The 13,240-nt window shown below is 49.2% G+C and overlaps 5 protein-coding genes across 5 annotated transcripts; 2 read left to right on the forward strand and 3 right to left on the reverse strand.

The window, feature by feature from the left end:
* Positions 1-32: 32 nt before the first annotated feature.
* Positions 33-3,545, forward strand: F5J12DRAFT_849605 (mitochondrial endopeptidase). The gene is made up of 16 exons (XM_051746469.1): positions 33-285; positions 345-587; positions 646-651; positions 710-1,063; positions 1,126-1,146; positions 1,199-1,330; positions 1,382-1,576; positions 1,634-1,767; positions 1,836-2,005; positions 2,063-2,149; positions 2,209-2,485; positions 2,540-2,632; positions 2,692-2,771; positions 2,827-2,956; positions 3,016-3,157; positions 3,211-3,545. The coding sequence occupies exons 2-16, from the start codon at positions 438-440 to the stop codon at positions 3,295-3,297; spliced, it is 2,058 nt and encodes a 685-aa protein (XP_051597357.1). The 5' UTR covers positions 33-285; positions 345-437; the 3' UTR covers positions 3,298-3,545.
* A 124-nt stretch (positions 3,546-3,669) lies between these two features.
* F5J12DRAFT_849623 (uncharacterized protein) lies at positions 3,670-6,890 on the reverse strand. The gene is given in 8 exon segments (XM_051746470.1): positions 3,670-4,199; positions 4,219-4,975; positions 5,044-5,145; positions 5,196-5,406; positions 5,458-6,016; positions 6,068-6,138; positions 6,253-6,326; positions 6,451-6,890. The coding sequence occupies 8 exon segments, from the start codon at positions 6,594-6,596 to the stop codon at positions 3,780-3,782; spliced, it is 2,340 nt and encodes a 779-aa protein (XP_051597358.1). The 5' UTR covers positions 6,597-6,890; the 3' UTR covers positions 3,670-3,779.
* Positions 6,891-7,922: 1,032 nt separating this feature from the next.
* On the reverse strand, positions 7,923-8,899 carry F5J12DRAFT_906867 (uncharacterized protein; the record flags this gene model as incomplete). Its single annotated transcript, XM_051748832.1, has 4 exons — positions 7,923-8,001; positions 8,076-8,435; positions 8,493-8,543; positions 8,601-8,899. 4 exons carry the CDS (start codon positions 8,897-8,899, stop codon positions 7,923-7,925), a joined length of 789 nt encoding a protein of 262 aa, XP_051597359.1.
* A 2,028-nt stretch (positions 8,900-10,927) lies between these two features.
* Positions 10,928-11,806, reverse strand: F5J12DRAFT_849643 (carbohydrate-binding module family 13 protein). Its single transcript, XM_051746471.1, has 4 exons — positions 11,648-11,806; positions 11,554-11,591; positions 11,275-11,441; positions 10,928-11,201 (listed from the first exon to the last, which is right to left on the reverse strand). Exons 1-4 carry the CDS (start codon positions 11,739-11,741, stop codon positions 11,060-11,062), a joined length of 441 nt encoding a protein of 146 aa, XP_051597360.1. The 5' UTR covers positions 11,742-11,806; the 3' UTR covers positions 10,928-11,059.
* A 487-nt stretch (positions 11,807-12,293) lies between these two features.
* On the forward strand, positions 12,294-12,931 carry F5J12DRAFT_849647 (uncharacterized protein). The gene is made up of 2 exons (XM_051746472.1): positions 12,294-12,439; positions 12,497-12,931. The coding sequence occupies exons 1-2, from the start codon at positions 12,314-12,316 to the stop codon at positions 12,734-12,736; spliced, it is 366 nt and encodes a 121-aa protein (XP_051597361.1). The 5' UTR covers positions 12,294-12,313; the 3' UTR covers positions 12,737-12,931.
* Positions 12,932-13,240: the final 309 nt, after the last annotated feature.

Raw genomic sequence — 13,240 nt, forward strand, 5'->3', positions numbered from 1 at the left:
CGTGAGGCTCTTAGTACATTTTCGCACATCAACTTGTTTGTCCGTTCATGCATGTCATATCGTGCTACTTATGTTGAATAACGTATGGACACAGGCGACGTCGAGAGGGATTCGATTCGGTAAAGGCGGCAAGCACTGGACTTCATTTTGGAAGCTTCAGACGCTGCCAGGTGCAGTGCAGATTGCCTTACGGAACAACACCGGCGTCGGTGGCATTACTGAACGTTGAACTTCTACCAGACGTCTCTACTACAAATCAGCGGCAGCGTAACTTCACTGAGGCCGGTGGGACTTGAATTTCGCTCGCAACCTGCTATCGAGAGAACTGACTGCCAATGATCTAGCTCACATCCTCGACCCTGGGTAATACAGAACAGACAGTGCTTGTCGACGAACCAAGTTTCCTGTCATAATTCCATTTCCTTCCTAGTAGCGGTATGGCTGGCTTGACGCCCTTGCAAGAACCGCCGAGGTGGAACCACACCCCGGAAGAGGTGATCCAATTGATCAGTGGTGCCATCGCGAAGCGCAAGGTCATCAGTGATGAGGTCGCCGCTCTTTTCCCGGCTGAATGTAACTTCGACACGGTGAGGGCTCAAGTTATACTGGTCGCAAAGGCCTGAAACGAGCCGCATCCATTGATAGGTATTTGTGAGTGATCGCGCCAGAGCCTTGCTCGTCGTACTTGACTCAGAAGTGTAAACACCAGGCACGGCTCGCCGACGCAGAGGGACAATTTGATGTCGCAACCCAGCCTCTCACATTCTACCAAAACGTTGCTACGTCCAAAGAGCTCCGCGATGCTTCCACTCAAGCAGAACAACTTCAGAAACATTTTGGCATCGAAGAATCCATGCGTCTGGACGTCTTCCAAGCTAAAGTTGCAGCTGAGGAGAACTTGCATGTTTCTGGTGCCTTTGAGAAGCTTACCAGCGAGCAACAGAGATTGGTTGAGCAGATGGTCCTTGATGGAAAACGCGCTGGGTTGGCTCTTCCGGAAGAGGAGAGAGCCAAGCTCGCGGCTCTCCAAAAGGAGTTATCGCAGGTGGTCGTAGAAGCAATGGTACGTACATATTATCATTTTCGACCCGCACCGATGGGGTCCTTAGAGCTACTGCTTCGAAGAGAAACTTTAATGAAGAAGATGTAAGTGTACTTTTAGGGTGCCCGAGTGGCCTGCAACTGAATCCCTGAACAGGGTTATCTCAGTTGTACGCGCGATGAACTCGAAGGTGTCCCGGACGACGTCATTTCTGGATATCTGAAGTGCACAGAGGACGACAAGGAAGTCTACCATGTGACTTTCAAGACACCTGATATTCAACCGGTCGTAAGTTTACATTACCAACCGTGGTTCTGAAGCATTGATCCAACAATGCAGTTTGGATTTGCTATCAGTCCAGTTATGCGTCAGAGAGCATATGAAGCACACGAGTCTAAATTGGTGATAAATGTTCCTCTTGTTACACGTGTCCTCGACCTTCGCCGCCGCATAGCTACTATGTTGGGTTACAAAACATGGGCAGATTACATCACTGAGGTAAAGATGGTGAAGACTGGTAATGCTGCACAAGTAGTAAGTCCCTTCGTTTGCTAGACCATATCAACATACTCCTAATAGTCTCATACGTAGTTCGTAGATCACCTTGAAGCGAAGCTTCGACCCCTTGGTATCAAAGAACACGAAATTCTGCTCGCACTAAAGAAAGAGGAACACGAGAAACGTGGCTTGCCCTTCGATGGAAAATTTTATATTTGGGACCATGGGCAAGTCTCGTGTTGCATCATCGTCATCATCTGCTCTAATGATATCTAATCATGGTACTATTGTCCAGGTACTACAATCGTTGTTTCGTCGAGAAGACTCTAAACCTCGACGTCTCCCTCGTGAAAGAGTACTTCCCAGTCTCGGTTGTTGTCTCCACTGTCCTCAGCATCTATCAGAACCTGTTAGGTGTCAAATTTGTGGAGGTAACAGCCGAGAAGAAAGATGTTTGGCATGCTGGTAAGTTTAGCCAAACTTCTAACATAAGTCGATTGTTTTCTTCACAATTTATCCCAGACGTCCAGCAGTTCACCGTGTGGGAAACGGATGCAATGAACGAATCGAGTTTCGTCGGTTACTGTTACCTTGATCTCTTCCCTCGTTGTGCGTGTGGCGGTTTAGAACATGCAGAACAGCGGCCCATTAACATCTTTACATCCTAGCTGCCAAGTACTCTCATGCTTCAGTCTACAGCCTTCACCCTGGTTACGATCTTCCCTCTGGAGCCCGCCATTATCCACTTACAGTGATGGTAGCTAACCTTGCAAAACCTATGCCTGAGCGCCCTGCACTCATGCGACATCATGATGTGACGACCTTCTTCCACGAGATGGGACATGTGTTTCATAATCTCTTGAGTCAGACACGGTACTCCCGTTTCCACGGGACGGCAGTTGCGCTCGATTTTGGGGAGGCCCCGTCACAAATGCTCGAGAACTGGTTTGTGGAATCCGTTCCGAGACTAGAAGGTGCTGATTGACGCGATTGTCTCAGGTGTTGGGAGCCAGAAGTTCTGAAAAAGATGTCGAGCCATTATAGAACGCAAGAGCCGCTCCCAGCTGGCCTCATCGAAAAGATTATCCAGAGGTCCGTCCCTTCACAGCACTTCCCTTTTCCATGACTTGTCGTGATCGTCTAATGGACAGTCGGTACGTGAATGTTGGGCTATTCTACCTTCGGCAGCTCTTCCTTGCCAAATTTGACCTCAAAGTTCATACCGACAAAGGTTTAAGGTGCTTTGTGTAGATTGGCTGAGCTGGCTGACTATGTCTACCATTCAGAGCCTGCAGACTACACCAAACTTTGGGCTGAGATGCGAGAGACGATATCCTTCCTCAAAAGTGGGGAACCTCAACCTGGTCATTGCTCGTTCAGCCACATCATACATGGGTATGATGTGGGGTACTATGGGCAAGTCATGCAATTATCCACCGTTACCTTGACATTCCATGTCCACTTCCATTGTACAGATATACCTACTCGTTGGTTTTTGCCACAGATATGTACAGAACAGTGTTCAAAAAGGATCCTCTGGACCCGGTTCTTGGCCAGCTGTATCGAAATAAGATTCTTTTACCGGGTGGAAGCCGAGATGAGATGGTGATGCTCAATGTATGTTTTACACTAATACAGGAAGACATTGTAATGACCTGCCCTCCCAACAGGATTTTCTTGGTCGACAACCTAATTCAGATGCATTCCTTGATGAAATTTTTGGAGTATCCAGGTCTGGTGCGAACGTAGCTCTGTGAAGGGTATATGTGGGCAGCATATGGATGCCTTACTGGTTAGCTTGGGTTGCATGGATAGTAGGTTTAGCCCAGTTTATGAGAAGGGACTAGGAGTGGGTCATGGATAACATTTACAACTATTAACCCCCACAGCCTGGGAACACAGGATGTATTATTATTCAGTCGCTTCGCACGCCTAGCTGTGTGCAGGGTGTTGTCATAGCACTCCTAAGGATACCTCCATACCGAGAGCATTGCTGGTGAAAACAGTACAGTGACAACACAATTGAGAGCAACAACTGAACCAAGTTTACAGAGCAGAGAGCAATAGCATCACATCAAAATGCGAGTATTGCAATATGGCTGTTTCACCAAAAGTATACACAACCATATGTCCAAGAGCAGGTCCAAGTATTCCGAAAGTGTAGATGTTATCCTACAAATATACATGTATACAACAACTAGGGAGTTTCGACATTTTTTTGAGCAGTGGCACTATAAATCTATACAAGTGATTTACAAAGCATGCCCTCCAACCTGCAGTACTCAGGAACAATAGCTGCATATGTCATGAATGCGTCCACGTCTGCCTCCGCAACCTTGGCTAAACCAATCTGCGCCTCTGCATCCGACGTAGGTAGGGCAGTCACAGGCGTCAGTGATGCAGCTTGTGGAACAGACGTAGCAATGGGGCCACCATTTCCCCCAGGGCTCACTCGACCTGGAGTCAGGTCGGAGGCTGTGAAGGTCGAAGACTGCATTCCTGATGAGCCCCCGCTGGAAAGGGCATCAACTGAGCCCGGCAACGTTCTCACGCGCCCAATGTCCCTCCCAAGGTCTCGGTCGGCAAATCCACCTGCAAACACTGATGCAGGTGCCAACAGTCCCCCTCTGCTTCGCTCCATCTCTTCTTCCTCATCTTCCTTCCTCCTCCACGAACACCGTAGATCCAAGTCCAGATCTGGCTCCATAAGGAGTGCTCGTACCGCTATTGGCACCACTCCCCGGGTTTCCGCCCACAAGAGCATTCACGTTCGTGCGAAGCAAAGTACACCCACTGGCCACCCAACGTTTCCCATGCAGTCTACGGATTTCCTCTTCGAAGCCCCCTAGGCCGCGGCCAGCGCTGGACCCACCGACAACAGATGTGCGTTCTTTACCCCATATCCACCGCGCCAAGTACGCCCCTCCAAGAGAAGCGCGCGACGGAAACCCTGCGGCAGGAGCATTGCGATGTGGCACAACTTGCGCAGAGTCAACTTGCGTGTTCGGCATAAACACCGATGCATTGAATACGTCGCCAACGAGGTTAGCAACGGAAGGAAAATTTGCAGCAGCTCCCGTGACAAGAACCCTCGTCGGTAACGGGGAGAAGTCATATGGGTCGAAAGACAATCCAAGACTTGCCGCACGCGTGTTCTGACCCGAGGAAATAAGAGCTGCGGGACTGGGACTTTGAGCTTGGACGTTTCCACGGTTTCGGGTGACGTTTGAACCCAGGACGCCCGTCGATACCATACGTGACCACCGGACGCGGAAAGAGAGTACCTGACTCTCCAGAAGACATCGAGGATTCGCGCGAAGGTCTCGGAATTCGTTTACTTTTATACCCGTCTCAAAACGATAGATACCCTTTACGTGTGAAAGGGGATAGCTGTCAGGTTGTAGGAGCCAGAAACTGAACAACTTGTCATCGAGGCTGATAAGGCGATGAACAATGCACTGTGGTTTAGACCGGATCATATATGACGGAGCTTGTGTACATACCCTATGGATCCACCAGGAGGGACAATAGCAACCAGACGGTCAAAGGCACTCCAACTTTTTGTGTACATGTCTCGTACAAGAGCACGAGGAACGTCGGCATTTCTTAATGACAAACATCAGTGCAAGAGTACCCACCGAAAGAACAAAATTACCTGCTCGTCAGCATTGCGATATATCTACGCTTTTCATTAGGATCCTGAGCGGGATGGGGAAAGAGGCAATAAAGCCGAGTCGGTACATAGTGTTGTGCGGGTGTCATGAGGGTATCCATAGGACCGAATGATAGGACAGCATCTCCTGGTGAAGGGCAAATAGACAAATATGCAGAGAGATAGTCGGAGGTGAAAGGAGTCACGATCGTATCTAGTCACCTGGGGTTAGAAGCGGGGGGAAAGAATATTGAGGAAAACCCACCAGGTTCAAAGCCATACCTCTCACAAATGTATCGAGACAAATTGGCTGTTTTTCTTCCACTCGTGAAGTCAACTTCACCCAGCCAACCACGAATTCTGCGCCCCTCCTCCCGACTCCCGCCAATAATTTCAAGAACCCCCTCGTCCCAATGTCCTTGACTAACTTGACCCGCAACATGGGACCACATCCCAGTGGCGCAAGCTTCCGCTTCGCCCACGTTGACCCACTCTCCAACAATCATACTGGCAATAAACGTGCTCGCAAGTTGGATTTTGCCGGTGCGGGACCACACGTCTGATGTCCAAGACTCACGGACACGGAGCAGTTGAGCGGCAAGGAGGGACGCATTGGCACAGGTGCCCACCCGAGTAGCCATATGGTCAGGACCTCCAAGAAGTGCTTCGAGAGCTAACGCATGTGTATGTGCCGAGGTATCCTGTGCAACGGGAGTGTTTGCCAACGAAAACGTGTTTGGTGGAAGTTGCGAGTGGAGGGGAAGGCGAGGGTCTAATGCAGGAAATGAAGGTATTGGTGTTGACTTCCACCAGACTACCGCATACTAAAGCAAAGAGATAAGATTCTTGTACCCGTCCAATTCCACTCGACAAACCTGAGCGCAACCACCTATCGCCTTTATCCTGGTCACATCGTGGTTCCTTGCTAGTTTTTCTAGCAGAAAGTCTATTAGGTCGGAACGCACGTGATGGATTTGCGATCGAGAAATTGGAAAAAACAAAATCCAAATTAGTAAATTCTAGGAGACGCGAAAATTTGCTCCCGCTATACACCACGCACCTAGGGCTTTTACCCACATATCGACGGGAGTCGTGTAGGCATCTCCTGGTGTAGTAAATATACCACCTTGAGTCCTAAAAACTTATCAGCATTTGTGGTGAACCGTACTGGCCAAACGGGCAGTGATGCGAAGCAAGTGTACTCGAATTTGCAAAACCCGATCGCGAGGGAGAGGAGATCGGAGAGAACGAGACGCACTGGTATTCTGGCAACTCCGAGTCGAAGTCCACGCATTCCACACCTACCAGTTCCAAGCTCTCGTCTACGATCGAAGCGCGTAGCTGGTCGGTTGCGAGTTCAAGTCCAAGAAAAAGCGCTGGTCCTGATTTTTGTCCTGGTGCCATTCGAAAGCAATGTAAATCTGTGTCAAGCAAGTGCTGGTTGGGTGGTATGAGATATTATATGGTCGATGAGTGATATCGGGTATTCGGGATTGACCAGACAATTGAAAACAAGCGAGAAGGGAATATTCTTGAGATGCGTCTAGCTGGATGACGGAGAGAAATGAGGATGGTCGTGCCGTGAGTCGTGAAAAGCAGGAAAACAGTAGAACAGAGCTCGTAAGTGGACTTGTCGCCGTTGAATGTGGGCGTTGGTTCAACGACCTCGCCCTTCCCACGCTACACACATATCAATATGGTTGCATTTACCTACACATTATAAATGTACATCAACGAGGGTATGTACTGCATTTATCAACCACTATACATACGTGCACGTCCCTGTACAGTTTTTTTCTTTCTTCCGGTTTACTTACAAGGGCTCACCTTGGACGTGCGCTGGAACGATGCTGTGATTTTGCCACACAGTTTTGATTCTGGTTGTCATAACCTCGATCCGCGGCCAACTTCGAAAGCATAGTAGCGTTAACTACAAGCTTTGGTGTCTTCCATGCCCGCGCCAGACCGTGGTTGGTGCTGTGCGAAAAAGCGGGTCCCGCTTAATTGGGAGTAGCAAAATTCCTTCCAAATTACACATAGATGACAGTTACAAATGCCGAAAAATGAGAGACAAGATAAAGAGTAGTGTGACATACAAGTATCTCTAGCATAATTAGCACAAAGCAATTGATCCCTCAGCCGCAACGTTCAACAGCAAGCGAACGGATGGAGAACGATGCAGTTAGACAGGATAACCAAAAAAGAAAAAGAAAGCAAGTTACAAAGAGAAAAACAAGCGGGTTCAGCCAATGCAACAGCCGTGGCGATACATAGGGAGAGTCAGTGACGAATTGGTCTGTACGATGCCGGCGGGTATGCCGAGCGGGATCAGGTGTAGGTTGGGCAGTGATGCACAGTAGGACGAGGCACATCCGACGGGAAGTACACCTTTGAACGTCGGATCCCTGAGACAGACTGATATGATCTCGGTAGCCACGACCCAGCCCTGGCGACTGAGAGCCACCACTTACCACGCGGAGCGCTCAAAAAGCACGTGTGGCACTGTGTTGCCTAGGCAACGGGAGATGATACGCCGCCATCGGTTCAGGTACATGAAAGTTGGGCGGATGGAGAGGTTGATCGCAATGGGAGTGTGTTGAGACGGGAATTACGTGCGTGCGTGTATGTGCACGAGGGTTTGTTTCCGAATGTGTAGGCGTATGTGGGCGGGTCCGGGTATAATGGTGTAGATGGGAATGTGTGAGAGAGTGACCGTGATCGATGGAGGTGTTATGCTGCTTGGGTATTGGAGGGTGATTGTGATAAGCGGTGCTGTCCGAGCAAGCAAAACCCGTCGGGACCGTCGATACTGCCGCATCAGGCAGAGAATGCATCGACGCACTCGGCCGCAGTCCGGCGTATCTCCTGAAAACATTCGCATACCCTTCCTGATCGTCCGAAGACATCTGAACAAGTCGTACGGCATCGCGTATGCGCGTCCTGAGTTCTTCCGACTGCTGTGGATGATATTGACTATAACCCATTGGCCAACAGAGCGCCTTGATCCACTCTTCCATCAGTGTTGGCGTCCACTGTACCCCATTTAACTTGGTACCATGTTTTAACATTGCAACGATATCCTTTGGGTCTTCTTTCTTGTACCGTACTAGTTTCAGAGCGACGCCCCAGAACATGGTAACGCTGATGAGGCGTAGGCCAGGTGCTTCGTATATGGTGTTCATGTCTATGTTATTTTGTTGTTTGGAGTCATGGTATATGGGGTCGTAGATGTGACCTCTGGGACTGTGGGGTGATTACGGAACGGTGAGTCGAGGACGAGGAGGGAGGGGAAGGACTCACTCCCGAGCGAAAGGAAGAGCGACGTCCGGGTCGGCATTCATCCAGTCGGTGCTGCCAGATGTGTTCGTTCATTTCATATGTCGGAGGGCAAGGAGTTGAGAAGCGTACCCAACCTCGAATTTACGGGCTGTGGCGTTAATACAAGCCTGCAACCGCTCCTCTGCGTCATGTACGCCACGTTTTCTCCACTCGTGTCCGAACGCACGTCGGATATAGTCTATATCTCTAGTCGTTCTACGTGTGCTGGAAGTAGAGAGGGATCTGTGTAGGATCATCACGGCACCGCCGTGAATGAAAAGACGAATTTGGGTGCGGAATTCGAGAAGAGTCCTGCTCTGGAGGTCGTCGAGAAGGTCGAAAAGCATCGACCTGGAAAGTCGGACCTCGTTGTGTGATATCGTCGACATGCCACAGGGATACACGATGCGGAAACTTGCTTGGAGGGTGCCAGGGAGGACGGGGACGTATGTACCTTTTAATAATGGCACTGCGGTGACGGGTTTGGACGGACCACGCCACCTCCTCGTGTTTATTGTCTGCGGGGAACAAAAATGGGTCGTTGTCATCATCATTCGCCTCGCTATCAATATTATGGGTATCAGACACTCGGCTGATTGTTGTCGGTGGACAGATCGGGGCATCTGTTACCGTACACGGCCCATATAGCCATGGCACGCCACCGGAATTGAACGTTTGAACCAGCCTCGGTGCACGAGGCTGTCCACAGAAAGGGCGCAAGTATGTGTGGTCCTAGTTCCATTATAGAAAGGCTGCCCGTCCACGTCTATCCACATACGGTCAAGCTAGTCCCTGAGAGTGAGGGCGACAGTACTTGTCCCATGAGGCCCTGTCAGGAACATGTGTCTGCGTCTGTATTCAACGTCCAACCAGGCCGGAGACTACGGGGGCACTTGGGGATCTCGTGCAATCCTTTGTTGCTGCGTGTAAACCCGCCGATGTTGTCGTATTACGCAACGCGGCTGCTGCCGCGGGGTGATCCCCGAAGTCTTTTCTCAGGTCTCATCGATATGCATGCCAGTAACTTATCAACACGCCACAGGCGCCAACCCGCGCGTTACTCATACGTCGAATATGATGGCAATCTCGCCTCACTCTGGGAGGCTGGTGCGTATGTACTGTTCTTGGTGTCGCGCATCACTGAGGACCAGTCGGCCAGACGTTAATAATGGGGTCGGCCGACACAGGGACCCTATGCACGGTCGGCAGTGCAGCGTCTGCGGGTAGCTACAAACATGTAACTCTTCCAGGAACAGAAACCATTGTTCAAGTACCCGCTAGTGGATCCTATGAGTGAGTTTCAAGTGCTCTGTGACAGTCAGGTCCCTCAATTGAGCCTGGATTTTGGCGTAGCACAGTCCGAGCGTGCAAGGGTTGAGATTGTTCTGGAGCCTTCTACTTCTTGTCCGGTAAACGAAAACGTCTTCTGGAGCGACTTCTGAACTTCTTTTTTTTTTTTGAAAAATGTCTCAGGTGCAATTGGCAGTAGGAAGACTCTATGTCTATAAGGGTGTGCCATACACAAACTTCCCCCTCAGTTTCATGCCGGTCTGCTACCGCACATGATCGCTGAGGTCGTGGACTGAAGCACCGGCAAAGTGCACGTGCTGGATTTTTGAGCTTTAAGTGCATCGTTGATGCGCTAGTATGCAATGGTAGTTTTCAGTTTTTGGTCAGTGGCAATGATCGTGTCCGCAAGGCACCCTCCAATGTGCAACTGACAGCGATCCATCCTGAAGCATCGACATAAACGATAATGTAACTCCAACAGATTTGTGACTGGCAGCATCTTCACTCAGGGTCCCGGGTCCAAACTTGTCAAGTTATCGAAAGAATATCTATCTCAATACTTGCATCCGCTCGTGAGAATGTCACGAAGATGCGCAGTGGGGGTCAATTCTATCGCTTCGAGGAATACCGAGTATTGCAGTGAGTTCGAAATTGTCGGGCCTCAACCATCTGGACAACTGTAACCATCGGACAAGCCTTCGGGAAACACCCGAGCATATGGGGAGTGGTGAGTTTTGTGTTACGAGCGTTTCTCTCCGCCCGAGTGGCGAGCCTCAAGATAAAGCGTCAGTATAAGACATGCGACAAGACAAGTCCCGTTGTGCGTCCAATTGTTCATGCGTTCGTAGCAAACGCAGCAGACGGGGTTGAAGATCGGTCGTAATCCTCACAGCTGGTAGCACTACGCGATGACGGAACGCAACCTACGTCTATGATAGCTCGTTAGGTTGCGCTAACATGCAGGACGAGGGACAATATGCATTTGCATAAGACCTTGGTGAGGTCTACAATATCTCCTTTGTCACCTTTGGTGTCTCACGGAACGCTACTGTGCGTTCCATATCGACTTACCAAAGAAAGATGGCAATCGGCCGACGACAATGTTAACTGTTCTTCCGTCTGATATGCTGGGATTCCGACGAGACAGAGCTAGTCTTTCTTGCAATGTACATATTATACACTCTTTCACAGCATCATCTCAACACAGTAAGTACTGTATATTACCTTTGGCCATACCGCTGCAATCTAACCACTTTTCCTCAACGAACCCCGCCAACACTTTCAATGCGCCAAAGCTGGTTGTTGCCATTCCACTTTCCCCACAAAGTTACAGGGGTACCAGGCGTAGCATTCCCATGGTCCGAAAGGTCGACGTTCTGATTTGTCCCAGGGACAAATAACCTAGTATGCCAAGAACCATGGTCATCAATACACGACTGATTGTTGGCCATTGTGAATGTCACACGATGCCTACCTAATTGCCTGTTGGAAGGATGGTTCATCCTCAATGTGCCACTGGAATTGGGTCGGTTTCGCCACCACTCTGGCGCCATCCCTTGGCTCGCCTTCGATGTTGAGATAGAGACCGGAACCGATAGATCTGATTAAATAATTGCCGTTGTATTGGCGTTCGAACATCCACTGTAGTGAGTGTTGGCAGGGTCGCACAATACAACGCCATTGTGGTTATCAACATCACAGACCAGCGATTACAGATCAGATGGATTAGAGCATGCATCGCAATAGGGCTTACTGCTTGGTTGGGACCACTGTGGTATCCGTACCCGATAACTGAAACACATCCGCATCAACTGGTGGAAGACCGTAGGGATGAGGTTAAGACATACTGGAATAATTATCCCCTCCGGACAAATCCAGACAACTATTTTGTGCTTTGACATTGATAAGGGCATAAATTCCACCTGACTGAATGCAAGCCATCACGGTTCGTTCACAATTAGCGACTATCGGTAGGTGTGTGTGGAAGAGTTGAGTTGGGATGGGTGGAAAGCATAAGCCCCACGCATCTTATATCCTCTTCTGCGCCCCAGGTCGCTGCGTGTCAGCCTGTGTCAGCTGAGGGTAACTATGACATCATCCCCCCTTTTGTCATGGCAAAGTAATGACGCACTGGGTGACAGTTCGAGGGTGGTGGTGAGTTGCTGATCTTCGAGTTGATGATTAGCACTGTGGGAAGTACTACTGTCGCTTACCAACTTGCTAGCCTCCCCCACTTGTTGGCCAGTTTTTCAGAACGATGACTTCTTCCCTAATAACAAATTTTCTGTATGGCCACATGCAACAATACATGTATCCTTAGGTACTGCGAAGTTGAATGACATTAATCCATGACGTATTTGTTGAGATAGCAAAACAGTGTGACAAGCAAAAGAATCACGCCTATGATGGTCATGCCGACCCATGCCGAAGCGGAGTATGAATTATCTAACTCCGTAGCTCTGCGCCATTGGCCAGTCATAGCAGTTATTAGAACAGCGCAGGTGGCCCCCAAGATGGGTCGGGTGAGGGCTGAGCAGGCATCTCAGGCCCCTGACCATGAAAGGCGGATCCAAGCTGCCATCTCGGGGGTTGCCAATGGGTTGTACAAATCCTACAGAGCAGCTGCAAAGGCTGAGGGGGTAAATTTTATCTAACCATGCTATCAAGGATTAATCTTGGGTTGACGAGGGTTGCAGGTTGTTTGGCAGACCTTGATGAATCAGGTGAATGGCCACTGTAAAACCCGAGACAAAGCATTCACCAAACTTCAGCTTCTGACCCCTATACAAGAGGAAACACTCGTTGATTGGTGCCGACTGAACTCCAGTAGTGCCACCTCCCTCCACTTCACAAATCTCCATGCTCAAGCATTACAGGTGTGTGGTAAATGCCCTGGAAAGAATTGGCCATGGCACTTTCTCACATATTTGGCCTAATGATCCCTCGTTTGATACTGCACGTTACTAGCATCATCATATAGCTTTTACTAATAGAGATTCCATCTACTTAGCACAACATAGCCTGTAGACTTCACTACTATTTTGTGCCATGCAGCTTCCAGCGGGATTTCAAATTTTGGGGTGTGACTGTGTGTTACTTTTTGTGACATTTATGTGATGGCCAACAAGTGGAGGAGGCTAGCAAGTTGGTAAGTAACAGTATCACTTGCCCAGAGTTGCAAAAATGACAAGAGCTGCAAAATCATGATTCTACCACAACACAATTGATTTTTTGCCCATTTAACAATCTGAGAAGGATTCCCATATATTTTATGACCAGTCCCTATTTTTTTTGTTGTAAAAACAACTGTACTGTGAGGAACAAGATTCACTTGAGACATGTCAATGTAAGCAAATCTAGCTAATGATCAGTTAGATTTGGTAGATCTTCAAGGATAACACCCCCCAAACAATTAGATGTACATATATAGTTATGGTAGG

Source organism: Pisolithus orientalis, assembly GCF_024613125.1.
Source record: "Pisolithus orientalis strain OTSU chromosome Unknown F5J12scaffold_30, whole genome shotgun sequence".
NCBI lineage: Eukaryota > Fungi > Basidiomycota > Agaricomycetes > Boletales > Pisolithaceae > Pisolithus > Pisolithus orientalis.